Source organism: Chinchilla lanigera, unplaced genomic scaffold (genome assembly GCF_000276665.1).
Source record: "Chinchilla lanigera isolate Chin_1 unplaced genomic scaffold, ChiLan1.0 scaffold00012, whole genome shotgun sequence".
Taxonomy (NCBI): Eukaryota; Metazoa; Chordata; class Mammalia; order Rodentia; family Chinchillidae; genus Chinchilla; species Chinchilla lanigera.
In genome coordinates, this window is record NW_004955413.1 from 4,275,211 (window position 1) to 4,302,715 (window position 27,505).

The 27,505-nt window shown below is 46.3% G+C and overlaps 1 protein-coding gene across 6 annotated transcripts; it reads right to left on the bottom strand.

Annotated features, from left to right (window-relative positions):
- Positions 1–1,848: 1,848 nt before the first annotated feature.
- On the bottom strand, positions 1,849–27,428 carry Znf384 (zinc finger protein 384). 6 transcript variants are annotated; one of them, XM_013511320.1, is made up of 12 exons: positions 27,258–27,428; positions 27,012–27,073; positions 26,084–26,143; positions 15,275–15,345; positions 14,735–14,972; positions 14,453–14,500; positions 13,917–14,250; positions 8,485–8,709; positions 7,607–7,789; positions 6,053–6,131; positions 4,449–4,607; positions 1,849–3,475 (listed from the first exon to the last, which is right to left on the bottom strand). In XM_013511320.1, the coding sequence occupies exons 4-12, from the start codon at positions 15,338–15,340 to the stop codon at positions 3,038–3,040; spliced, it is 1,770 nt and encodes a 589-aa protein (XP_013366774.1). In that variant the 5' UTR covers positions 15,341–15,345; positions 26,084–26,143; positions 27,012–27,073; positions 27,258–27,428; the 3' UTR covers positions 1,849–3,037. The 6 variants fall into 6 exon arrangements, with proteins under 6 accessions (XP_013366774.1, XP_013366773.1, XP_005378869.1 ...); XM_013511319.1 differs by having other exon boundaries at positions 27,012–27,107; XM_005378812.2 differs by lacking the exon at positions 27,012–27,073.
- Between the last annotated feature and the right edge of the window lie 77 nt (positions 27,429–27,505).

Below are 27,505 nucleotides of genomic sequence, written 5' to 3' on the forward strand. Positions count from 1 at the left end.
AACTTGTAAGGATCCTCCTGCCTCAGCCTCTCGAGTGCTGCGATTACAGGTGTGCGCCACCACGCCCAGCAATTCCTGAACTTTATACTCAAATACCTTCACATAAAAGAAAATGGTAACTTCTGACCTTGCCCTCCCTTTCTTAAAGGAGAGACCGTTTTTATTTTTCTTGGTGCTGGGATTAGAACCCAGTAACCGGCATATGCTAGGCAAGCACTCAACCACTGATTACACCCCATCTCTTTGATCCCTTTTTTTGAATTTATGTGTGATGTTAACATCATGATTCTGAAGGGACTAAGACTTGAGCTGTACCACAACTGGGCCACTTAGATGCCACCCATTACTGTAGTCATTTATAATGCAATCAACACTATTCATCACCATAAAAGGCAAGGGCATGACTGGCCGTCACATAAGGGAAACAGAATTCAAAGCCAGCAGTATCTTGGATCTAAGTGTTACCCTTAATTCACAATCCTTCATAACTGATGTCACAAGGCACACTTTTAATGACAAGATTTTTCAGTCATACAATGTAGACCTACAGGGGCCAGGGATATAGCTCAGTGGCACAAGTGCCTGCCTGGAAGCGCAAGGTCCTGAGTCTACTATGTAAAGGGCAAGTGGGCCCTTTCCTAGTGAGCAGGTGCTAGGAAGCAGCAAGACACTCTAGCAAGACATTCTAGCACAGGTGTCATACCCTTGGATGGTTTCATTTCCTTTCTACGCAGTGAATGAGATTCCAGCTCCACTCTGGTGATGAAGAGGCAAACATTACGTATGTGGTCACATGTGCCTCACTCATTAGTGTCACGCTACATACTGACACTATCTCTGCCTTGCCTCCAATTAAGTAGGTATTGCTTATGCACACCCTGCTAGGTATTGAACACCATCAGCCAGCAGTCCTAGGCCAGCCACCAGTTTTCAGATGTGTGAGGCCCATCACAGCTTTTTCAGTGCTCAGGAAGTTTTTAATTTTCAAAAACCAATCTTAGTAGCTTAACATATTTGCAACAGAATTACTGCCTTGCTGCTGGGTAGATCTGAACCACTGGTGGGAACATGTAATCCCTCATTTAACTATGGAAGCAGCAGCATGGTAAATAGTGGTCATGGCAGAGCCAAGGTAGCAAGTCTAAGTTTTCTGATGTTCTACTCCTCAGTGCTTGCTTGGGTAGCATATATACTGAAGTTGTTCTACTTCTCAGAACTGCCCTGTATGTGAGGGGAATGTGATTATCGCTATACTACACTTGGCATGGGATTTTTAGTTTTAAAGGTCTATGTAATTCTGGCTGGCCTTTAACTCTTGGGGATCTTATTGCCTCAGCCTCCTGAATACTGGGATGATAGGCATGAGCCATGATGCCCAGCTTCAATGTTTCACAATGTTCATCAACCTAAGCCCATAACTACGGTTTCCACCCCTGGAAACATCTGTTTTTAATGTGCCAAAGTATTAAACACATGTCTATGTACACACTGCCAACTGAAAATAATACCAAGTAACTGGGTGGCTGAGGCACAAGTGAGAACCTTTCAATGGGTCACGTATGTTTCCCTGGTTGTTGTTTTGGATAGGGAGCACAGCTACTTTATTAATACTTTACTGAAACCTTATTCTCACATATTTAGGCAGTGCAGTCTTCATGACAGTCTGTATGCAGAAGTCCTCATAGATCAGTATTCATCTGAAAGAGAATGAAGCTGTACCCTTCTATGGCTGTGGAGTCATACGGGGGCCGCATTCACTCCTCACACTGTGTAGATTCTTAAGGCCTCAAATGTGCCCCGAATAGCTTCTCCCACCTTCATTCACATCAGCAGTTCCACTGCCTTTGATCCTTTTACATGAATTTATTTCTATACAATGTTCTAAAAACACCCCTTGGTTTGTACATAAATTTTTCTTTTTTTTTCATTTTTAAATTGCTGTATAACAACTGGTTTCCTGATTCTTTGTCTTCTCCGAAATTTGCTATGATTAAAAAAAAAAAAAAGGAAAAAGGAAAAAAAAATGCCGGGGCCCATAAGAGACGGGGACTTTTTAAAAAAAAAAAAAACAAAAATAAAATAAGACATCAAATATGAAAATTCTCAGAGATAATGCATTTATAAACACAGAAATGGTTACAACAAAGATGGCCATGATGAGCGGGTATATATATATATTTATGTATATATATATATATTTATATATAAATCCGTGTCCGGCATCTGACCGTGGCACCTCGGGAGCTATGTCCAGTCCTGTGTTTGCCCTGAACTCTCCCTTCTCCGCAACACCCTCGTCCTGGAGCACAGAGCCTCCCAAGCTCCTCGGGGGCTGAGACAGGGAGAGGAGTGCAGGGACTTGGTGGGCAGAGAAGGTGGAGAGGCTCCAAGTGAAACGATAACCCACACTTCCAAGCCACCCTCGACCACCTGGGGAATCTCTGGCCCCTTGGGGACAACATCTCAGCCCTTGCCCCCTTATAAACAAAGGAGGTCTAATCCCCACCCAAATCTCCTACCAGCACTAGGTAGGAAGTGGAGTGAGATCTGTAGGGAAGAGAATGGCTCTCAGGCTGGGGCACACGAGAAACCGCTGTTCTTCTGAAGGCAAGCACAGGATAGGAGGTGGGCTGCACACAGGGCTCCCTTCTGTTATGAGGAAGCCAGCTTCTAGTCTTCTGTCCCCCAAACTCAGGATGAAGAGGGATCGGAGAGGTTAAGTGCCCATACCAGGCAAGTTTCTGTGAGGTCACAGCAAACCCTTCTTGTGAGCACCAACTCCCAATTTTGAAAAGCTCTACTCAGGAGGGGCCGCTGGATGACAGCTCAGTATTCCTTTGCCTGAGGGCTGATGTTTCTTTTGAAGAGGAGTTGAAAATAAAGATGGTCTGCTATGACGGAGAGCCGTGCCTGAGGCCCAAGGAGGCGGAGCCGAGGCTTGTCCAGGAAGAAGAGGACTTTGGCTGCCCAGAGAGGCTGGAGAAAGAAGGGACCAAAACTTCCTTCTCCTCTTCCCAGTGGGTGGCAGCATGGATCTCTAAGAGCTGGCCAGGTGTTCCACCTGGATGGTGCTGGTGGTGACAGTGAGGCAGATGTCCTTATGGTGCTCCGCTGTCTTATAGGGGGTGAGGTCAAAGGAGCACTGGGGCGGAGGGTTGGGGTTGCTATCCCCACCGCCCCCACCCTGGGGGGCTGCCCCAGGGGACTGGAAGTGCGGTGGCTGTGGCTGCTGTTGCTGCTGCGATGCCTGGGACACCTGGGCCTGAGCTTGGGCCTGGGCTTGGGCCTGGGCTTGGGCCTGGGCTTGGGCCTGGGCCTGCGCTTGGGCCTGGGCCTGGGCCTGGGCCTGGGCCTGGGCCTGGGCTTGGGCCTGGGCCTGGGCCTGGGCCACTGCTGCTGCTGCCGCTGCCGCCTGTACTTGTTGCTGGAGATCAGGAGGGTTGTGTTTGCGCATGTGTTTCATAAGGTACGTTTCCTGAGGAGATGGTAAAAAGAAGTTGAGAGGTGAAAGCAGGAGGAGAGATCACTTTTAAATCAGCATCCTTGGCTCTTACCCAACATCAAGTGAACAACATTTATACGGAGAATAGTCCTGAGTTGGGAGGAAGTAGAATTCATGTAGCCCTTTTTAGGCTCACTGTTCAGTAGAAAAGTCAGGGTTTTTTTTCGTTTTTGTTTGTTTGTTTTCTGGTACCGGGAATCGAACTCACGAACTTGTGCTTGCCAGGCAGGCACTGTGCCGCTGAGCTAAATCCCCAGCCCCTAAGTCAGGTATTTTTAGAGGGCCCTGTGAACATTCAATGGCAGAGGGAAAAGCTGCCATTTTTCTCAGAAATATCTGAAGCAACCTTATAATGTTTTTGTGAAGTCTAATAGAAAATACCTGGAATCTTTCTCCCTGAACATTTTAAGTGGCTTTATTTTGCCCCATGTTTAAGTAAAATGAAGAATCAAGGCTGGGTGTGGTGGTACACACACCTGCAATCCCAGCACTCATGAGAGGAAGGCAGGAGGACTGCAGTGAGTTCAAGGCTACATAGTAAGTTCAAGGCCAGCCTGAATTACATAGTGAGACCCTGTCTCAAAAAAATTAAAAAAGAAAAAAAAAATCCTAGCTTATCACTCATTATAGGTTAAGGGGACCAGGCATCCCCTAAACCTCTGAGACATAGGGCTCATTATTTCTACTTCTGAACCTCATTTGTTGTAACAGATTTTTTTTGGTCTTTTTTGAGACAGAGTCTTGCTATGCAGTCCAGGCTGACCTTGAGCTCACTTTGTAGCCCAGGCTGGTCTGGAATTTGCAATGATCCTCGTGCCTCAGCCTCCCAAGCGCTGGGATTACAGGTATGTGCAACCACATCCAGCTATGTTGTAACAGATCTTTATCCAGAAGGAAGGGGCACAGGAGACGTAACAGGGCTATGTGGAAGAAATCAAGCACTCACCGATGTGTACGCCCGACTACAGATCGTGCAAGTATACACCTTGGCGTGCTTCACCGTATGTGTAGATAAGTGCACCTCCAGCGATGCTGCATCTGTGTACGCCCGATGACAGTTGTGGCACTTGAAGGGTTTATCTTTGTTGTGCTGCCGTCTATGGGACTGAGAATCAGGAGAAGGCAGGATTAGTGGGAGGTGCTCTCCCCACCATTCTCCCTGAACTTTATGGAGGGCCTGAGGTAAGTAAGTGTCAGGCCTCCCAACTTACTTTCAATCAAAGGCAGAAGAAATGGCCTCCACAGAACTCGGGGAGCTAGAGGTGAGGGGGGAGGTACAGCACACCTTATGTAGCACATACCAGGGTGCTGAAAGAAAGGAACTTATACCTGCTGTCCCTGCACAGCAGTTCTCAAAGTAAAGCATGGGGATCTCTAGAGAACACTAGTATTTCAGGGGCCCACAGGATTGAAACTAATGTTAGCCTCCCAGAGTGCTCCACCACTGAGCTACATCCCTAACCCCTTCAATATCTTGAGATAACATCTTGTTAAACTGCCCAGGCTGGCTTAGCTTAGAACTTGCAGTCCTCATGTCTCTACCTCCTCAGTAGCTGGGATTACAGGTGTGTGCCAGCACACCCAGCTGTATACAAGGTGTGACTGAAAAATATGATAAATGTTAAATTAAAAAGTTATTACAGGCTGGGCATGGTGGTGCACACCTGTAATCGCAGCACTTAGGAGGCTGAGGCAGGAGCATCGCTGTGAGTTCAAGGCCAGCATGTGCTACAAAGTGAGTTCAAGTTATTACAGTTAAAAAAAACTGCTTCAAAAACTGCAAGAACAATGGGGTATATATGAAGTGAGGGACAGGATTTTGAAGGGGATTAAGTATATTTTTTATTGCAATAAAATTTTAAAATTTCATTTTTTTTGTTGTTTTGAGACAGGGTCTCACTGTGTAGTTCATTTTTTGTTTTTGTTTTTGTTTTCTTTTCTGGTGCCGGGAATCGAACTCACGACATTGCGCTTGCCTGGCAAGTGCTGTGCCGCTGAGCTAAATCCCCAGCCCCTCTATGCAGTTCAGACTGGCCTTGAGCTCCCTTTGTATCCCAGGCTGGTCTTGAACTTGCAATGATCCTCCTGCCTCAGCCTCTCGAGTGCTGGGATTACAGGCGTGCGCCACCACACCCAGCATAAAATTTCAGTATTTCGATCAAACCTCATAGCTTGTTTTTTTGGTGGTACTGAACATTGAGTCCATTTTTGACTTTTTTTTTGTACCAGAAATCAAACTCAGGATCTTGCACTTGGCCAGGCAGGCGCTTGTGCCGCTGTCTCCCTGCCCCTTGAACATTGAATCCAAAACCTTGACTTTGATCTACACCCCCAGTACTTTGTGCTATTCTTTTTAAAAAGATTACTAAGTACTTTTTCGTGTCTCAGTTTCACAATACCTACCTAGACAGATATGACCCATACAGATCAAAGCTCTTTGGGTGCCTCAGTAATTCTTATGAGGAAACCTATGAGAAGCACTGCACTAGTCACAAGGTACCCTAACTCCAACCCTCACACCTTGGTCTTGGAGGACGGTGGAACATTTACCTGCAGATTGGAGAGTTGTGTGAAGGCTTTTTCACAGCCTGGGTGTGCACATTTATACGGTCTATCACCGGTATGGATTCTGCACAGGATGAGAGAAGATAGAGAATGGATGTCAGCAAGGCCACTCGGGACAGCTCCTGTGTAGCCCTCCATGAGGCCTTCCAGGTGCCCTGGAAGCAGCTCATCAGGAGGCTCCACCGTAGCTCCTCTCCAACCTGAGCAGTTTCTCACACCTGACTTCTGACTGTTGTCTGTATGGCTCAGCTCAAGGTAAGCCCCTGCTGCTGATGGAGGAAGGCTTAAGGCTTCAGCATCCAGGTACCAGCAGGCCATGATTTAGCATACATGCTCGCGTCTATATTAATTGTCCCAGTGAACATTTAGAAATGTAAGATACACCTGATCTTAGCCAAAAGGCCAGGAAGTGATTCGAAAACACAAAGTAAACATAACAGCAAGGAAAAAGAAAAATACAACATTCCTCCTCCGAACAGCCAGAAACTACCCCCTCAGTCTGGAGCATCACTTCCAGAGAAGGCTCTGGTAGCAAAGAAGAGCAGAGTTATGTTGACTGTGCAAAGTAGCAGGGATATTAATGAGAATTCATGGAGATCTGACGAGCTTTTCCAAATTCATCCTTCTCATGGCTGGAAATCCCTCAGTTGGTACCAGTTTGACCTCTTTCCCTAACCGTCTACTAAGACAAGCCCAAGACCCGAGAGTGCACTGATACTTGCTCTTCATCATGAAGCTCAGAACCACCTCCTTTGGACCTCCATTATAACCTTGAAAATATCACATCTCTGCTTTGTGAATGAAGTCTGACTCCTCTTCTCCAAGCAAGACATCTGATGACTTGAAGTTGAAACTGTCATGTCCACAAGAAGCAGGGTGAGATGGCCTTTGGACTCTTCAACTTGAACTAGCACCGCAGGAGACCATCAGCTCTTCTAGTTGGCAGGCTCCCTTCTTCCTGGCCACTTCAGGTTCATCGGGTGAACATGGGCATCCTTACAAAGTAGCAGCTTTTCTATCTGTTTGCTGGTTCTCTATGATATTTAGCAGGTGTTTTGTTTTGCTCTGGACTTCTGGCATCTCTTGGAGCCTTGCCTGTTGCTGTGGGTGTAACCAGGCTGGTGCCAGCTAGTATTTCCTATTCATAACTGGTGCTCTGCAGGCGAGGGACGTGGTCTTCTCCAATGAAGTGCCTCTGCTTTGGCATCAAAGAGGAAATCTTGCAAGACATGTGCATGGATATTTTCATGGAGGCAAACAAGAGAAAGACAAGTTGTCCTGGCTTCAGGTGCCTGCCTCCGAGATCAGGGACATCACACAGAATATTTCCTGGAGGTAGCTCTTGTTCCAGAAAAGCTCACTTCACCACTTGAGTCTCCACTGTAGATACTTGGTCTTCTTTGTCTCCGATGTCAGTCACGGTCTCCTCCAGCCAGGCCTCTCCCCCGCCCCCCGCATGCGGGCTGTCGTACGAGTCCGGGCCGGGGGTAGGGAGGGCATGCCAGCGGGGCGGGTCAGTAGCCCGCCACTCTCCCTTACCGTGTGTGCTGCTGGAGGTGGGAGAGCTGGCGGAAGGCCTTCTGGCAGTAGGAACAGTTGTAGGGCTTGGCCCCCGAGTGGATACGGAGGTGCTGGGCCAGGTAGGAGGTGTTGGCGAAGGTCTTGGAGCAGTGCGGGCACTTGTGGGGCTTGATGGTCTCCGTGTGCATCTTGGAGTGGATCCTGCCGGAGAGGAGAGGAGGGAAGGGGGGAGGAGGGAGCAGTTCGACACCACGGGCTCTGCTCTTTGCTTGGTGAAATGATGTTGCTTGGCAGATGACAGCACCCCCTCCTCCCTCCTCCCAAACACGCTCCGGCCTGGAGAGGCTAATGAAGAGGACACCCAGGTCTAGGTTGTTGCTGATGGTAAGTCGATGGCTAGAATGGCAGTGAGATGATGAAGAGCTGCGACCCATGGCTTCTGGTAGCATTAAAATATCCAGTCTTGTCAACCCTTGGCTTTTTCCTAAGATCACACACTCACCACAGACACCCTGCTTCCAAATAGCAATTTGAACACAGACCAATACCGCCTGTTCCCCATGGACCTGAAGTTGAATGCACACCTGGGTTCTGAACTGAAGCATATAGTAAAATCAGGGCCTGCTCTGCAGAAGACTTCCAAACACAGACACAAAAAAAAATCACAAGAATTGTTCCAGAGTTTGGGATTATAGACCACAATTTTCAAGGCCCCCCACACTGCGAGGATATAGTTTATTTTTTTCACAGACAGTAACAGGAGAGAATTGAGGATCCCAAAGGGCAAAGATGAAAGGTAAAAAAGAATACATATGAAGAGAGGAGTCAGTACAAGCCACATGGCCTTGGGGAGGGGATCACAGCTGGACAGTGGGTAAAACCAAGAGCAGCCTTACCGGGTGTGCTGCTGAAGGTGGGAGAGCTGGCGGAAGGACTTCTCACAGAAGTTACAACTGTAGGGCTTAGCCCCTGAGTGGATTCGGATGTGCTGGGCCAGGTAGGAGCTATTGGCGAAGGTCTTGGAACAGTGTGGGCACTTGTGGGGCTTGGTCTCGGTGTGTGACTTGGAGTGGATCTGCATCTCCGACTTTGAGTAGAATGTCAGGGAGCACATCCGGCACCTGGGCCAAGTGAGGCAGCAGTCAGAACCCTTTCCACCAGGAGCACTGCTGAACCCTCCCTCCACTTCCCAGAGAAGCCACTATTTGATCCCTCTCCTATTCTAACTACACCATGAGGCCCTTGAGGATAGTTTATTACTCATCTTTACAGCCTAAGCTTCTAACACAGTTATAAATAATCAATGTTTGTTGAATGACTGGTCTTCCTAAGTGTATAAAAACAAGAATTCAATGTTGGTAAGGCAGAAAAATACAGGGATCTGGGTGGATATGGCTTTTACTGGGCCAGGAATATCTGTCTTGATTTCAGCCTTTAAAAACTCCTTTTTCCAATTTCCCTATGTACAGCCCCGAGAGCATGATGAAGAATTAGATTCTCTTGTCCTCTAGAGGTTTTCCCTACTTTTGGCAATGATTCCTAGAAAGATGGAGGCGGAGAACTCTCAGAATTATTGTTTTTTTTTTTTTTCTTTCTTTCTTTCTTTTCTTCTGGTACCAGGAATCGAACTCATGACATTGTGCTTGCCAGGCAGGCGCTTTGCCACTGAACTAAATCCCCAGCCCCGTCTCAAAATTATTTAGAGGGGCTTTTCCAAACCATCTGTGTCTGGACTCTACCCTGCTACTGCTATTCCATCAATCACCTAGCACAGCCTCCCCAGCCTCCATAAGCCAAGGCAGATGGCAGTAGTAGACTGTCCCCTTTTATCTTTTGGCCAGACAATGAACTTCCAGGGTAAACTTCTTTCCTAGCACATGAAGCCAATGTCAGCACTCCGGGGTGGCATCATCAGCACCTAGTAGCTTTCATTCGTCACCTGGATTGATGACTCTTTTTCCTGTCCAACAATATCAGACTAGGAAGCCTCTGCACCAGCCAAGCCACAGGTCTTCAGGCTTTACTGGGTAAAGCTATTTACACATGAGCTGGAACCATATCATTTCCATTAACAACTCACCAGTATACAATATGGGTGAGCAGAAAGGTCAGCAGCCTGACCAAGGCAACTAGAGCAAGTGTCTCTTCTCTGGGTTCTCCCCATTTTCTAAGAGGGACTTGGGGAGATGTGCTGTTGCTAATCTGTGTGTGTGTTTTTTCAATGTCAGGAGAATTTTTTAAAGAATAACTGATATCAAGACTAAAAAAACACTGAATTCCTCAGAGAAAACAACACCACAATTAACTGGGTATGGCCTTATATTACTGTTAAAATTCCCATCATTCATGCCACTTCCCATTTCTCCAGTCACTTGATAACTCTGAAGGAAATCTAAGTTCCAGCCTGTCAAGCCCTGACTGATGTCTCAGCTGCCCAGTTACTGCATGGGACGAGGGTGGTTCTGTACGTAGTCAGCATGGTTCATAGGACATAGCCAATGGGAGTCTGGATGCCCTGGCTCTGCTCTGACAAAGTTACAAGCCTGCTCATTAACCGAGATCTCACTTCCTGGTCTATAACATGGAGAGAACAATTTTCACCCCTAGAAGGGCCAGGCAAAGGTAGGCCAAGTCTTCCCTAGGTATAGAATGGCATTTATGCTAACAGCCTCAGTGTTGACGGAGGAGCTCGTGCTACCAAATATTTCATCAAGACTGGGGTTAGCACTAGACCCCAGTGTCACTTGGAGGGGAACTATACTAAAGATATAGCATAGTTTGCCAGAATCAAGTCAAGAAGAAAAGGAATAGTGCTAGGGACTGAACCCAGGGCCTTGTGCATGCTAGGCAAGTGCTCTACCACTGAACTGCATACACAGCTCTGATAACTTGATTTTAACTCAAATAAAATGCCCCCCCCCCCCCCGCAGTAGCGGGGATCGAACTCATGACCTTGCGCTTGCTTGGGTAGGCGCTGTGCCGCTGAGCTAAATCCCCAGCCCCTCAAATAAAATCTCAGTAGGCTTGTTTCTCAGGTGTTAAACACACAACTATGCCTTTAACATGAAAGTTAATTATAAAAAAAGAAGTAACTCTCATCATCAAATTTTCCAAATACAGAAGAATCTGCAAAGCTTCAATTAATTAACAATAGACTGGCCAAAAAAAAAAGAGAACAGTCTCCAAAGGTACCAAACATAATAATGAAATAACAATAGTTGCCACTTCTTATTCTTCCTGATACTGCCTGACACTGGGCACTATTTTTTTTTTTTTCCTAAGACAGGGGTCTCACTACGTAGTTCGGGCTGGCCTTGAATTTGCGGCAATTCTCCTGCCTCGCCCTTCTGAATGCTGTGATTTCATGCCCGGCATTGGCTATTCCTCCCAGCAACCTGACGAGTTATTATCCCTGCCTGTTTTACAGAAACACAAAGGCTCAGAAGCCAAGTAGGAGAGTTATTCCCTAGAGAGCCATGAGGCAACCTAACACAAGACCCCTGATGCTATAGAAGCAAAGGCTAGATAAATCATCCACCAGGTGAAGGGACTAGCCTCGGTCCAACTGACCATTAGTGGACAGGCTGAGCATCACTAATCCAAAAATCCACAATCTAAAATTCTCCAAAATCCAAAACTTTGTAGCTGACAAGACATCACAGGTGGAAAATTCTATACCTGACCTCACATGATGGGTGGCAGTCAAAATGCAGGCTCACTAAAAGTACTATATAAAATTAGCTTCAGACTATGTGTATAAGGCGTACAGAAAACAAATGAATTTCATGTTTGTACTCGAACATATCCCCATGAAATCTCCTATGTATGTACAAATATTCTAGAAGTTGGAAAAAATCCAAAACACTTCTTGTCCTCAGCACTCAGAGAAGAGATATTTAACCTTTATATCTAACTTTGAAATCCTGTGAACCCAAATAAGAATAAAAGGGGTCTAATGCATTAGATGACTGGAAAGAAATCTGCTTAAAGAGAATTGTGGCAGTGGGCTACTGGCAGGGGACAGAAAGGCAGCACCTTACATCCCTGGGTGACTTACTCCCGAGGCCCCATTCACATCCAACACAATAAGAACATGGCTTTGGAGGCATGCACCACAGTAGTCTTGGACACAATGACCATTCTGAATTATTGTCCTGTTTTTTTCCCCTAAGATGCTCAAGACAATTACAGATGATTTTCTCTCAAAACTTTTCCCAAGATAAATGAGCACGTGATTAATCTTCCCACTGCATACACTGAACAAAGTCAGAGACCAGTCGGCTCACCCTGAATTTCAGAACCCAATCCCCCAGTACTGAGTCAAACACTATAACCACTGCAATGGAGATGGTGACCCACATGTGCAAGAACAGCACTCTCAGTGACTGAAGACTTCTCCAGAACACCCAAGCTCTGAGTTTCTGAACGAACACTGTGTACCCATGACACAATCAGTCACCTTCAATTTCATAGTTCCCTTTAGTTGCTTGATTGTAGGGGTCTTTCAAGAACACCAAAAACACTGAGGGCATGGAAAGTCCTATCAGGCCTCTTTCCAACTATATAGTCATACTCCTTTTTATATAGTTTGGGAAGTCCAGAGGTAACTGTAACATGGACTCAGAAGCCAAACACAAATAGGACCTAGGAAAATCACAGCACTTTGACGTGTCAGAAGTGCTCCCAAGGGGGTTGGAGAAGCCTCCCACACTTCCAACAGCATATTTTATACAGATGGCTCTCCATGGCTCTGTGACCTCACTTTAATCAAACATAAAAATCTAGATTTCTACACAATAAACTTCAAAGGGATTTTCCATACTATGAATATATAAATCCCTTTAAATGAGTAAAACTTATTATGTACCTTTATAACATGATATGCTGTAAACACTTTCCAGGAATACTAATTATATTAAGCGGGGTACACCTGTAAAATAAAGTTGCAATGAACTTTTGCATTATGACCTGGAATACTGCAGTGCTCATTACTTTCTGCACAGCAACAAAGGCCTTGTTTTCATGTATAAAGAGATTTAAACAGTGTAATTGTAGCTACTCTCTTCAGTAGAGCTACATAATGCAAATAAAGTAAATGCTAAGTATGACTATTTTTCATCTTTCTGAAGTTCCCAATATTCAAAGTTCATATGATATACATACTCCCAACAAATGGGAGATATGAACAGAATTCTCCCTATTTTACATGAGGAAACTGAGGCCCAGAGAGGGGAAAAGGACTTGCCCAGGGTCACACAGCAAGTTCGTGGTGGAGCCGGGAACTGAATCCATGAGCCCAAGGCTCTGTCCATTTCCTGTGGCGCAGTTCCCTTCGCTCCTAAAATGGGAACAACATTGCCCATCTCGGTACACTAAGGACAGATTCCATCTCCCAGCCATGCACATCTGTCCCTATCTGCATCCAATCTGTGGGAGTGGTTATCCCCACTGTGCATTCTGGGACCAAACCCAAACCCACAAGGGCCCCTGACAGCTCAACAGGATTAAGATTTTCAACTTCCAAAGGGCAGGGTATTTACTTATGCAATTATTTCTGCATAATACCACATGTAAATGTGCAGATGACGGCTTTTGGCAACAACTTGAGAAAGTAGAGCATCAAAATGACTTCCACAAATTAGAGAGCAAGCAGTCATTTTATAAGCATATATTCCCAAAGGGGGAAGTATCCTATTCCTTCCACCTTTTTCTGTAGACCCCTCCCATCATCCCAACCATGAGGGGTTAGGCAGACTCCAGGCTCAAATATGGCCCAAAAGCTGGTGGATGGCACACAGACTAGGTTAGGTGCTTACCAGAAAGCATTCTTGGGAAAACAGCAATAGGAAACAAAGAAAGCAAAAAAGAGTTATAGCGTCTCAAACCTGGTCTAAAGCCTTATTATGAGACATTCTCCTGTCACTCAAAAGTCAGTCATGACCACTGACCACCAAAAGTGGAGCTAAAAAAAGGAAGAGGGAGCCAGGCATGGTGGTGCATGCCTGTAATCCTAGCATTTGGGAGGCTGAGGCAGGAGGATTGTTTCAAGTTCAAGACCAGCCAGCCTGAACTGCACAGAGAGACCCTGTCTCAAAAAGACCAAGAAAAAAAAAAAAAAAAAAAAGAGGGGGGAGTGTGCACATAGGAGAAGTGCCAGCAGTCCTGCCTTCTGCCTTCCCAGCCTGCAGTGGGAACACCTGACATGCACGTGTGTGGCCTTGAACTACAAAGCTGTCTGTGTCAAGCCTGGGTGGGTAAGACACAAAGATCACAGGGGAAGTAGAGACAGCAATCCTCACCCTATCCCGCCTCTGGCTCTGATTCCTACCTATAGGTCTTGCCGTCTTTCTGATGGTCATCGTCATCCTCAGGGGAGAGAACATAAGGGTCACTCATCTCAGGAAGCCCTGATTCCAGCATCCGCTTCTTCTTGCGGCCCCGGGGGGGCTTAGGAGCCACACTGCCACCTCCACCACCACCTCCGCCTCCTTCTTCAGTGAGGGTGGATGCTACCTTCTTGGAGAGATCGGGGACCACCTGCAGGGCTTGTGAGCCAGGGGGAAGAGCTGAGACAATCATGGGAGCCGAAATGGGGAAGCTCTGAGCTGATGAGGCTGTGGTCACAAGAGAGCCTGAGGGGGATGTGATTACCAAACCGGGACCTAAGATTGGGAGAAAGAGGAGACAGTGTCATGTTGTTCAGTTCTGATCCAAATTGTTTCATCTTATTTCCCCCTAGACAGCTGTCTAATTAACCCCTCACCACCCCTCCCCATCCCACAATGCACAGGAATCCCCAAACCCTATAGAAAATAATGATGTCCTAACCCCTGTCCCCACCCCCCTGGTAACAGTGAGATTTACCCCTTGATTGACTCCCTTCTCTTCTCCACCTCTGAGAACAGGAGACTCCTTGATTCAGAGAAGGAAAGAATGTCACCTCCTCAAAGGCAGGGACCGCATCTTCTACTTCTTTGTATCCCCCACAATGCCTAGCACATTGCTAGGCACACAGTAGGCACTTAATAAAAATTTGATTGAGCAATCACACACACACCCCACACCCGTGTCCTCAGAGCCCTCCAGCCTGGGGTCCTGATCATGGAAGATCAACACCTCAGATTGGAGAAGAGCAGAGGTGCTCACCAGCAGTCATCAGTCCCGTCGACGGCACCGGGACCACTGTGATATTCTGGGTGACAGACGCCTGACTGTGTGGCGTGAGCTGCTCTGACTTGGACTCCGTGTCCATGCTGATGCCTGAGGGCAGAGACACTGAGGCAGGCACTGTTAGCAAGGTGGGATAGTGAGGTGGGGCCAGCCCACAGCCCTTCTCTGGCAACAGCTGATCCTTCATCTTGTTGATGAACATTGTGTTCTCAATCTAAAAGAGAGGAAAGGGAAAGAAGTCCTTCTTCAGATCCACAGTCTGATTTTGCCTGTTCCCTAAGTACTTTACAGTCTTTCCTCCTTGGAGATCAAGGAACAATGACAGTCTAGATCTTTGGGCTTCCATACAGATGCCAAGACAGAAACTCTACCGAGCTCCCAGGGACAGGCCTCGGTGATGGACTAGCTCATGGTTTATGTCACTTCAGACTCCAGTCATAGGACTGCCTTGGTCAGTAAAGAAACTCACTCCTCAGAGCTGAAAAGTAAAGGACTCAGGAAGCAAACACCACCTACCTGTCCTGAGACTGTGGGGATAGAAGGCCAGAAGTACGGGTTAGAATTGAAGTGAGATTCTTCCATTCTACCTGAAAAAAGAAAGGAAGAGCACATCACGCAAAGGAAGAGATCTGCAGAAACTCGGCCATGGAGAAGGGTGCTGAAAGGCTGTTGATCTCTTCTTGGCACCTGACTATGCACCTGGGAATCAACAGTCAAGACAGCATCCAGTATGCCAATGCCCTTGGTCAGAGCTACTCAGCACTCCTTTTCTACCCAAAAAAGGCTACCTTAGTGAATGCCTGTGACAGAACTATACTTGTCTCATGGAGCCACAGGTGTGACAAGCCCCAAAGAAACAAGTGGTAGTGCTTTTCTGTGCTGACAAGAAATGAGGTCATGAGAGGAAGGGTATGTGCCCAAGGTCACAAAAAACAAGTCACCAACTGGCCTGAAAATAGCTGGAGTATTTATCACTATTCCCCTTCTCCCATACTTCTTAAATCTATCCTCCTTGAAATACAAAATGTCAAGATTTCCAACCAAAATGTTTACAGTTCTATGGAGCTTAAAATGGTTTTAGGCCCAAACAGTAAATGTTCAAGTTAACAAGGAATGAAAGTGACAGAAACCAGAACTAAGGTATTTTTTGACTACCAGGCTAATATATGGGGACATCACCATACTGACCCTATGTAGGTCAAAGAACATGCAAGGTGTTTCACTGGATATGAGGCATGCCAGGGTGAGCAGTGGGAACTAAGAACTGCCAGTTTAAAGAACAGTTTTAGCACCAGTAGTAATGTCCTACACTTACACATAAGGAGTTTCAGAACAGTACTAGACTCTTCCTTTGTATTTCTCCCTTTGCTTCTGAGAGTTCAAGTTTTTTTCTGTACATGGATGATATTAAAGTTAAAATTTTCTAAGAAGCCAAGCATGGTAATCCCAGCACTCAGGAGGCTGAGACAGGGTAACTGCCATGCAATTAAGGCCACCTGTGCTACATAGTGAGTTCCAGGCCAGCTTGAGTTACATAGCAAAACCTTGTCTCTAAAACATTTTGTAAGGAGGAAGAACAAGAGAAGTAATCCCTCAGAATGACACAGGCAAGTCACAGAGCATACAGAGTCCAGGCACTCTACCCTCCTTTTCACACTCTGATTGCTTCTCATGCGAGACAATGGCAGGAGGCTGGTCAAGAGTACCTCTCCATGAGCCAGGCGTGGTGGCGCACGCCTCTAATCCTGGCACTTGGGAGGCTGAAGCAGGAGGATTGTTGTGAGTTCGAGGCCAGCCTGAACTGCATACCGAGACCCTGTCTCAAAAAGACCAAAAAGCCTGTGCCGGGAAGCCGGGTGGCAGGGAGCACTGGCCCCTAGCCGTGCAGGCGCCCAGGAAGCTGCACAGTTGCGCATGCTGGCACTCAAGAACTATCATGACACAGAGAAGCAATGACACAATTGGCCCACCACGCACTGGCTGCGGAGGCCTGCCCAGGGACGTGCATGAATCATCCCAACATGGAGAAACCCCTGCGAATACATGCCACACAATGGGTCACTCTTGCCCGTGCTGTTGAAAACCAGAAAGGTCCAGAGTCAGCGGAGGAGCAACTACTGAACAAGGACTCGGAGAACACGAGAATACAGACTATACCCGAAGACTCAGAGGTCTAGTTGACTGGGGTCACAAGAGCTGTTCGGAAGCTGGAAACCAGGAGGACCTTGCGCAGTACCTGGGGAGACCCCCAGGAAGCCATTCTTCCCCTGACAGTACAGGCTGCAGTGGAGGAGCACATGGAGCTCCGGGGAGGTCTGCACCGAGATTCCTGCTGCCTGTGCTGACGGTTGGGGAGAGGACACTAAATGGTTGCGGGGTCCCAATGCGCTGGGAAGCTGGAGAGAAAAAGCTACAAAAAATGGCTTTCGCCCCAGATGGCTCACTTGAAATGTTAGTAAGAACTGCCTCCTCAGTATTCTATAGCAGTGACGGGGAGGAGGCCAAGGAAAGAAAACAAAGAGTCCGAGAAAAAGCAGCTACTTTTGCTGCAGCACTAAGAGAAACAGACCCTAAATCTGATTCTCAGGGCCCCAAGAAGAACTCGACAACTGCATTCATCTGCTGCCATTGTTAAAAGCCAGGCCACCCCAAGAGGAACTGCCCTAAGAAGCCCCCTGGGCCATGCCCTGAATGCAAAGGTGACCACTGGAGATCGGTCTGCCCTCTGAAGCAGAGGCACCAGAGCTCAGACCCATCCTACCAGTTAGTCCAACAGGAATGAGGGGGCCCGGGGCATACTCTGCCTTCTCCCTCTGGCCAGACTGTCATCTCCATGGAGGAGCCCCGGGTAATCATGACTATGGAGGAACAAGAAAAGAGCCTGTTGCTAGACACAGGTGCAAGTCTCTCGGTCCTTCTTTTCAACCCTGGCCTTCCTTCCAGATGTCACATCTCAGTGAAAGCAGTCACTGGTGAGGAGGCAATATGCTATTTTTCACAACTCTTAGGCTGTAACTACTTGTTCAATCTTTCTCGCGTATCTCTGTGTTCCTGAGAAACCACTTTGAAGATACCACCATGTATTACAGCAGCCATTGATATTTTCCTACTAATCTGTCCATAACTCTGTAATGTTTGTATTGTTCCTATGCTATTTCGTAACTGGATGTATGTTTATTATTATGTGTTTCCTACAACTACCATTGAGAACAGTCAATGAATATTCAATTGGTCACTCATGTATATATAGCTCTATTTATTTTCTTTACAAATCACTTTGAAGATACCAAAGTATAATACAACAACCATTGATAATAACCTACCACTTTTGTCAGTAACTCACTATTATTTGTCTATTTGTTTTCTGGAGAAACTACCTTGTAGATAACAATATGTAAAACAACAACCATTGATAATTTCCTACCACTTTGCCTGTAATTCAGTAAGCCCCCCTATTACTGTGTTATCCCTCTTTTACTCTTTAAAATAATAATTTAAAAAATTAAATTAAATTAAATTAAATTTTTAAAAAGACAAAAAAAAAAAAAAAAAAGTACCACCCCCTGATTTTGAACCAGGAAAGATCCAACTTCACACAAGACAGTGGAGAAGACATGAGACTGATGGAAGGGAGGAGAAACTCCAGGAAATAAACATCACCATCACAGAAATGGCAAATGTTAGGGCTGGGGATATAGCTCAGCAGCACAAGTGCCTGCCTGCCTGAGTTTGATTCCTGGTCCCCACTCCCCCGAAAAAGGAAACTCAAAAGAAATGGCAAATGTTTAACGAGTGGGATTTAATCATTACATGTGGTACACATGTATGGAATTACCATATTCTACCCAATAAGCATGTACAATTAGTATGTGTCAGTTAAAAAATTACCAGCCAGGTATATGGTTGGCCCAGGCCTGTAATCCTGGCAGCCTGGGTGGCTGAGGCAGGAGGATCCCAAGTTCAAGCCCTGCCTGGCCAATTTAAAGAGATTTACCAGGACCCTGTCTCCAAAAAAAGGGGGGGGGGGAGGAGGCTGAGAATTTAACTCAGTGTGAAGACCCCTCCAGTACTGCAGTTGAAAAAAGAAAGAAAAAGAAAAATCACCATGCTGCCACCACAAGCCATGAGTCACCAAGGCTCAAGTAGGGAAGGAAGACCCATGGCTCCAGGCTGCACTAATTCCACTGAGGACTCACTGGTGGCCGAGCTCAGAGCCTAGCGGTGCTGGAGATCAGACACAGAAAGTGACTTTCACACAGCGACTAAGGACACTGGGAAAGGCCCAAACAAGGTGTCAAAGCTAAGGGTGCTGCTCTGGATGCTGCTCTGTTGCTCATCTTCAGGGGCTCATCACATGTTGTGCTCTATGACCACTCTCAATTTTCATAAAGTCTCCAAGGGGAAAGAGCTCTATTTCTCTTTTTCTCTCTACTTTTTCTAAAAGTGGCAAAAGACAAAAGTGCACCAAATCTGCAACTACAGCAGCTCACACAAACAAGGCTCAACATGAAATGACCAATCAATCCTAAGTGGTGAAATGCAGGTGTCTATGGTGCTCCCAAAGGGGGCTGGTTCCAGGACCACATCCCATACCAAAGGGCAGATGCTCGAGTCCTTTAAACCAACTTTATTTTTTTTTGGTACTGGGAATCGAACTCATAACCTTGCACTTGCCAGGCAGGCACTTATGCCACTGAGCTATATCCCCAGCACCTGAATCTTTTAATAAACAGTACAGTGTTGCAGATAACCTACACAGGAAGCACAATTTCTAGACTACTTATGCTACTGCACTGTAAATGCTTTGTAAACAGTTGTTCTACTAAACTGTTTAGGTAATAATGACAAGGCACAAAGTGTCATGTTGAATACAGACAACACCATCTTAGGCCTAACAACATCAGAGCAGTGCAAATCAGCCATTACCTGACATTCTGGTTGATTCCACAAATACTGAAGCCCAACTGAGCATTAAAACCAGATGGTTCACCACACAAGTGCTAATAACCTAGTCCTTCCAGCCCTAGCACTGTAATGGAATTTCAATATCATAGCTTAGCTGGGTGTGGTGGTGCACGCCTGTAATCCCAGCTCTCGGGAGGCTGAGGCAGGAGGATCTTTGCAAGTTCCAGGCCAGCCTGGACTACAAAGTGAGCTCAAGGTCAGCCTGAACTGCATAGTGAGACCCTGTCTCAAAAAGACTAAAAAAAAAAAAAATCATAGCTTCAGGGGATCCACTCATGCCAAGCTTTGGAGGAGGCAGTAGTCAGGTATTCTGTGTTTGTGTCTCCCATGTCCCTGACATCTGTATTCATCATTTTCTTTGTCAGAATTCATCATTCAAAAAGCAATTAGGTATTGAATCACTTGAATGTCAGTGGGTTTTACACACAGATTCTGAAAATGACGCTAGAGGCTCAAACCTTTAAACCACAACTGTCTAACCTGGTAGGTGAGAGAAGTGAAATGGACAAGGGAGGAAAATGATAATTGATGGATTGACTGGAGTAGAGAATTGGGCTGGCCAGCAATAGAAAAATCTAATATATAATTTCTCCCTAAAGAATGAAGCAAGTTGCTGGGCGGGGTGGCACACACCTGTAATCCCAGCACTCGGAAGGCTGAGGCAGGAGGATCTCGGCCAGTGTGGGCTACATAGTGAGTTCATGGACAGCCTGAACTACATAGTGAGACTCTATCTTAAAAAAACAAAGAATGAAGAAAGTAGCTAGGTTTGGTGGCCCATGCCTGTAATCCCAGCACTCTGGAAGACTGAAGCAGGAGAAGTCCAAGTCTGAGTTGGAAAGACCCTGTCTCAAAAAAAGGGAAGGGATCAGTGGAGGGACGGAGGTAGCTCAGTGCAAAGGCCCTGGATTCAATCCCCAGTACCACCAAAACCAAAACAAAAAAGTCAACGAATTAGGAGCGGCAAGGTGGTACACGCTTGCAATCTCAGCACACTCAAGGCTGAAGCAGGGGGATCATGAGCTCAAGCCTGAGATATACCACAAGGCCTTGCCAAAAAAAAATTCAAGGAAGTAAATGTATTATGGATGTGAGACTTCAGAGAGGAACTGAGAGCCGGGTAGTAAGAATGCACACACACCAAGCCGGGGGTGGAGTGCAAACCTGCAATCTCACCACTCTGGAAGGCTGGCTGAGAGGCAGGAGGATCTCAAGTTCAAGCTCAGCCTGGGCAACCCTCCCTCAAAACAAAACATACGAAAAGGGCAGAGATTGCTGGGCACAGTGGTGCACACCAGTAGTCCCAGCACTCAAGAGGCTGAGGCAGGAGGATCACTGTGAGTTCAAGACCAGCCTGGGCAACAAAGTGAGCTCAAGGGGCGCCTGAACTGCATAGCAAGACCCTGTCTCAAGAGGACAAAAAGTACAATACAATACAATACAATGGGCAGGGGATGTAACAGTGCAAAGGCCCTACCTGGGTTCAAACCCCAGTATCAGCAAAAAAAAAAAAAAAAAAAAGTATACCTATGGAATTCCTGAACAAGGCCCTCCCCTTTCCTAAAATGTCACATCCACTCATATTGTCCTCCATGTGGAGCAGTTTCTGGGGTTCCTCTGGGATTCTGAGGAGTTCCAAGGGCATCCCTGACTCCTGTAAATCTTTGTAACAAGAGTAGATTAAGTGATGTGGCAGACAACATCCCCAGCGCTGCCATAATCATTAACATTTACTGTGAGCTTACTATATTCAAGGTAGCATTCAAAGCACTTTAGTGTCTCTTACATCATTCAACACCACAATTCTTCTTTATCCTCCCAGTACAGGGGATGGAACCCAAGGCCTTGTGCATGCTAGGCAAGTGGTCCACCACTAAGCCCCAACCCTAGCCTTTTTATTTTTCAAGCTTTTTTTTGGTACCAGGAATTGAACTCACAACCCCGTGCTTGCCAGGCAAGCACCGTACTGCTGAGACATTTCCCCAGCCCCAGCCTTTTTTTTTTTGAGACAAGGTCTTACTAGTTTGCCAGACTAGCTTTGAACTTGGGATCCCCTTGCCTCACCCTCTGGAAGTAGCCAGAATTACAGGTACGCATCATTGCTCCCAATTTAATCTCCACCATTCTATGAGGCATGTATTGTAACACCTGATCTTTCAAATACAGAAACTAAAGGTACAGAGTCAAACAGTAAATAGAGCAGGGCACCAAACAGTGGGTTAAGAAATGTTTCTGTAAGAGACCAAAACCATACAACTAAAGTATACGCTGTGGTGTTATAGCTTGATTCAGGAACTAAAACTGAAACACTTTCCAGGAATGAATTATATTTTTTTCACATAGTTGTCAAAATTAAAGTTTTTGCCTATGACACCTTACATTTATTGATTACTAAACAATAAAGTATATCTTTCATAATATAAAAAGAAAACCAAACAAAATTAGTTCTCAGTTTAGTTTTGTTTCCATTATTGAAGGAATAGAACCCAGGGCACCCACTGAGCTTCATCCCCAGCCTTTTTTTTTTTTTTTGTCTTTTAGAAATAGGGTCTCCCTATACAATGCAGATGGGCCTCAAATTTGCAGATCCTCCTGCTTCAGCCTCCAGTGCTGGGATCATAAATGTGTGTCACCACGCTCAGCCTTTTGTTTTGTTTTTTGTTGTTTTTGGTTTTCTGAGACCAGGTCTCACTATGTAGTTCAGGCTGTCCTTGAACTCACTATGCAGCCTAGGCTGGCCTTGAACTTGTGGAGATCCTCCTACCTCCACCTCCAGAGTACTGAGATTATAAGCATGTGGTACTACATCCAGCATCTGTGGTCTTTCAAAAAAAATTTTAATTGAGACAAGCTCTTGTCAAACTGCTTGGCCTGGCCTTGAATTTATAATCCTCCTGCCTCAGCATCCCTATGTCACAGGATTATAGGGATGCACTGTGCTGCCCAGCTTAAAATTGAAGTTTTCATTAACAGCAGTATAAGTTCAATATCTTATAAAATCTCACTTGGTTACACAGACAATTCATTTTTAAATAATGGAGTCTGAGTAAGATAAGACTTCTAGAAGATAATAAATAAAAAGCCCCCCTCACCCTAATACCTGAATAGCCATCCAACTGCTCTGCTATGGTTCTGAAGAGAATATGGAAGATTACAACCACAGCAGGTCCTGGCACAAGGAAAGACCATACACATGCCTATAGGTCTTCTGATCGAGTTGGCTTAGATCTGTGTATCCCTTGAAATGAGATCAGTGGGAGAGCCAAGAGTGAACGCTGTTAGGGTTAGGGAACAGGTACCCTGGGCCAGGTCATTCACATCCCCATTCACTGTCCACTACCACTTATTCTGCCTTTTATGGAGAAAAATCTCACCAAACCATCCTAATATCCCAGCAGGCACACAGCAACAATCCCACAATGTGAAGAAGTCAGTTTTGGTGATTATAACAATATATTCAAAAAATTAAGCAGCAGCCAGCCTGGAGGCGCAGGCCTGTAATCCCAGCACCCTGGGAGGATGAAACAGAAAGATCACAAGCTGGAGCCCAGGGCTGGGGATTTAGCTCAGCAGCACAGTGCCTGCCTGGCAAGCGCAAGGTCGTGAGTTCGATTCCCTGTACAGGGGGAAAAACAAACAAACAAGTTGAAGCCCAGCCTGGGCAACTCAGTGATTCAGCAAGACCTTGTCTCAAAATAAAAAATAAGAAAAAGGTTGGGGATATAGCTCAGTGCCAAGACCCTCGGTTCAATCCCCAGTACTGTGTTAACAAAATAGGATTTGGTTTACCCTACACTGGGAAGGAAGTGGAAGGCTTCCCTTATAGCCCCAAATAGCTGTAAAGAGGAATGCTGCCTGATTGAAAATCTCAGTTCTAATTTCAATTTTACTCCTGCATTAAGTCTCAACCGTTCTGTTAATAAGATGTTTACTATAATCAAGTAAGAGACCATCATTCATTCGAGTTCTTCACTCTCAAAAGAAATCTTGGAAGCACTGAGCAAGTGACAGAGAGAGACATCGTTAAGTAATATCCATGAAACTCAGAGTAGGACATGCGCTCCTGCTGCTGAGCTCTGTCCCTCTGACCACACTGTTCCACGGTGCCAACCATCAAGGGGATAAAGGTGTCATGGCCTCTTGTAAATGATTTTGGCAAATACAGTGAAGATCACCACATCTTTCCCAGTACTTACTATTGACTTTTTACCGCTGTTTTACAAGTAAAGAATGATTTTTCTTTTCCTAAGAAAATAACATTCCTTAAACACAAACAACCTTTAGAAAATCATGAAGGGAATCAAGAGAAATACATCTACATGATGAGGACTGTTAGTAACAATTAGTGAAAATTACACAAAGACCACATAATTACAAAGGAACTATCCAAAGGTAACAGATGTTTAGCTTCCAGCTTAGCAATTATCTACAAGATATATCAACAAGAAAAAGATGCAAAAAACCCCAAAAAAACAAAAAGAAAAAAATCTGAAGTACAGAAAAACTTAAGATATTCTATTGAGAGAAACAGTTCAGAAGTATAATTTCAGAAATTTTGTAAATAATAGCTAAGGATATGAAAGTGAAGAAACCATTTTTTTTTTCTCAGTAAGAAAACACTCTCAGGTTTTAAGGACGTTCAAGAACATCCATCACGGGGTCAGAGATATAGCTCAGCAGTACAGTGCCTGCCTGGCAAGTGCAAGGTCCTGAGTTCGATTCCCAGCACCAGGAAAAAAAAAAAAAAAAATCAATCACAATACTATTTACTACTACCACTACTGCTGCTGCTGCTGCTGCCTTACTTAAAATCTTTCCAATACAAAATAACAACAGCTTTTCCCCAGTAGACCAGCAGCCCCCCATCACATGGCCGGCAGTTTCAACCAGCAGCTTCTCCCTGAGCACCAACAGCCCATGGTATCACACACCCTGTGGGAAAGACAGCACTGCATCCCTGTCCTGCCCACTCCACTCTAAATGATGTATTTAAGAAAGGTGAGAAAAGAAAGGCTGCAGTTATAGCTCAGTGACTGAATATATGATTAGCATGCCCTAGGTTCAATCCCTAGTACCAAAAATAAATAAATAAATAAATGTTAAAACTACAATACACATATAAACCTAGAGAAGTATCTAATATTTAATTCATTTAACTTATCAACTTGGTTCATAAACTTACAGGAAATGTTATAAACTGGCATGGAATTAGTTCCTTTGGAGGCGTACTAAAGACTGAACCAAGGGTCCTCACACTGAGCTACATCCCCAGTTTTTTTTTTTTCCTTAAAAACAGGGTCTTGTGCCCAGTGTGGTAGCACATGCCTATGATCCCAGCATTCAGGAGGCTGAAACAGGAAGATTGCTGCAAGTTCGAGGCCAGCAAGGCCAGCCTGAACAACATAACAAGACCCTGTTTCAAAAAAAAAAAAAACAAAAAAAACCAGGGTCTCACTTCATAGTTCAAACTGGCCTTGAACTCATAGATATCCTCTTGCTTCAGTCTCCTAGAGTGCTAGGATTATAGACATGCAATACAACATCCAGCCATCCCCAATCTTTCAGAGTTACTAAATTGTCCAGGCTGGTTGTGAACTTTTGATCCTTCTGCTTTAGCCTCCTGCTGGGATTATAGGTATGTGCCACAAGTGGCTTTAAAGTGGTCCTTTATTTTCTAAGGTGTTAAATTCTCAACTAACTCCATACATTACCACTTCAGGCTACCTAAGACTTTCATTATTATCATCAGGCCACACAATGAATTCTCCCACACTTACTCTGGAGTCTACTCCATACGGTTTTATTACTTTTGCTCCAAACTACCCAAGAAAAAATTTCGTCCCTGAAAGCTTCACCCTGATACACCAAATTCAAATAACCTCAAGTCACTGATTCTGTGACTACTCAATAGATCTACCTGAAACACTCCACTGGTATTAAGAATAGAAACCTCCCCCTAAACTTAGCTCCACTGTTCCAAATACAGGGAAACAGTTCCATTCGCTACGATTTAAGGACTACATTGGCAATTAGGAGTCCTTGCGTCCCTAGAGCAGAACAAATTTCTCCCTTGGACACAATGCACCCCTACCCACAGACCATCCCTACTGTGGTCTGGTTTCACTTGGGCATTTCACATTTCATTCCTGCTGAGGACTAGTGGAAATGGAAGGTGACAAGGGTACAGTATCAACTTCTTACACTGACACTTCTTGGGTACCCTGAAGAAATAATCCAAAAAGACTGCTCTTTCTCCCACAGTACACACCAGTATTATGATTGCTATTACTTGAAAATTTCTGTTACACTGTCCAAAAAAGCCCCTCTCCCCTAAAACCAAAGAACCCAAAATTGTCTTACCCTCTCTCTCTCTTCCTCCTGTCGTCTTATTCCTTCTCCTTTCCAGGGCTCCTGAACTTTCTGTAAATAAATTGTCTAGGTTACAGGAGCCAGTGAGAGTGCAGCTGGTCCTTTCCACAGCCACCACAGAACTGTAGAAAGCTCAGGAATTCCTTGACAGTCAGCAGTCAGTCTGGAAGGCAGGCTGACTCCCAACCAACAATTCAAAGATGCAAGGATAGCGTACTGGGAGTTCTGTGCCACCCCTATGTGGACTCAAGGGAAATAAATGCAATTTCCAGAAACTGAGATGAACTATCACCAGCGTTTGGGTTCTCCTAGGCTCAGACACTGACTCGTCTCTCCTTCCTGGCCACAGGTACATGGGTCAGAGAGCACCTGAAGTTCGAGGGGAGCACAGTCCCTGCCCCTGAGAAGTGGCCTCAGAAGGCAAAGCTGAAAGCTGGGGAGATGCACCAGTCCTTGTGTCAGGCACACTGCCAAGTTCAGGCCCAACTACTTCCTCTAGGCTCCCCCTACTTCTGCGAGGACTTCGCCCCCTGCCTACCAAGGCCCGGTGCCAACCACTACCTCCCTAGCTAGTACAGTGGTCTACCTACTGGAGACCCCAGCTGTTCCCCCCAAACCTTCGATCCCCTGAGACAGCCCAGGGCAGCTTTCTCCTGATGTCACCCCCCACTCTTTCCTCCAAGACCCTTCCTTGGGACGTCCCTCCTAACCCCTCCAGGGAGCTGAACTCTGCCACCCACCAGACAGGCACCCGCCCCCTAAGCCCCCCCATTCCTCCCCATCGCCCGCTCCTCCACAGCCACTTCCGGTTCCGGGACGGACACTCACAGTCACACCGTGGACCCCCTCCCCCCAGGAAAAGGGGAGGGAGAGGAGCGGGGCGCTCGGCGTGCGCCAGCTGCAGCGGCGCGAGACTCACCCGGCGGCAACTGCTGCGGTGGCGCCAGAGCCTGAGCCGGAGCGCGGGAGGGGCTGCATGCGCTGGGGAAGGAGGGAGCCGAGTGGGGCGGGAGGGCTAGGAGGGAGAGAGCGCGCGGCGGGGCGCGCGGGCACGCACTCAGGCGCGAGACAGACCTACACACATAGACGCGAGGAGCGCGCGAGAGACACCCGCAGGGCGGGGGCGCGAGGCAGTGGGTGGTCCCCCGCCCTCCCGAACACTCACCCGGAAGTGCTGGAGCTGGAGCTCCCGGGAACCCCAATTGCTCCACGCCCCCCTCCCTCTCCCCCCCCCCACAGGCTCGGGAGAGAGTCGCTGTGGCGAGAAGGCGGGAGCGCCGGAAACGAAAAAGGGGGAGGGAGGGAAATAGCAACGGGGGGGAGCCACTGAGAAAAGGGGGGGAGTGCAAAGGCCGAGTCACTTCCGGGAGCGGCCAGGACACTTCCGGCGCTGTTAGCACCCCGGGATATTCG

Excerpts from the sequence above, each read along its gene's own strand:
- Znf384 (XM_005378812.2), bottom strand. The coding sequence starts at position 15,340 with ATGGAAGAATCTCACTTCAATTCTAACCCGTACTTCTGGCCTTCTATC. Across the intron at positions 8,710-13,916 it reads AAAGACGGCAAGACCTATAG|GTGCCGGATGTGCTCCCTGA; the intron begins GTAGGAATCAGA and ends CACTTGGCCCAG. Across the intron at positions 4,608-6,052 it reads CACAACTCTCCAATCTGCAG|TCCCATAGACGGCAGCACAA; the intron begins GTAAATGTTCCA and ends CCTGATTCTCAG.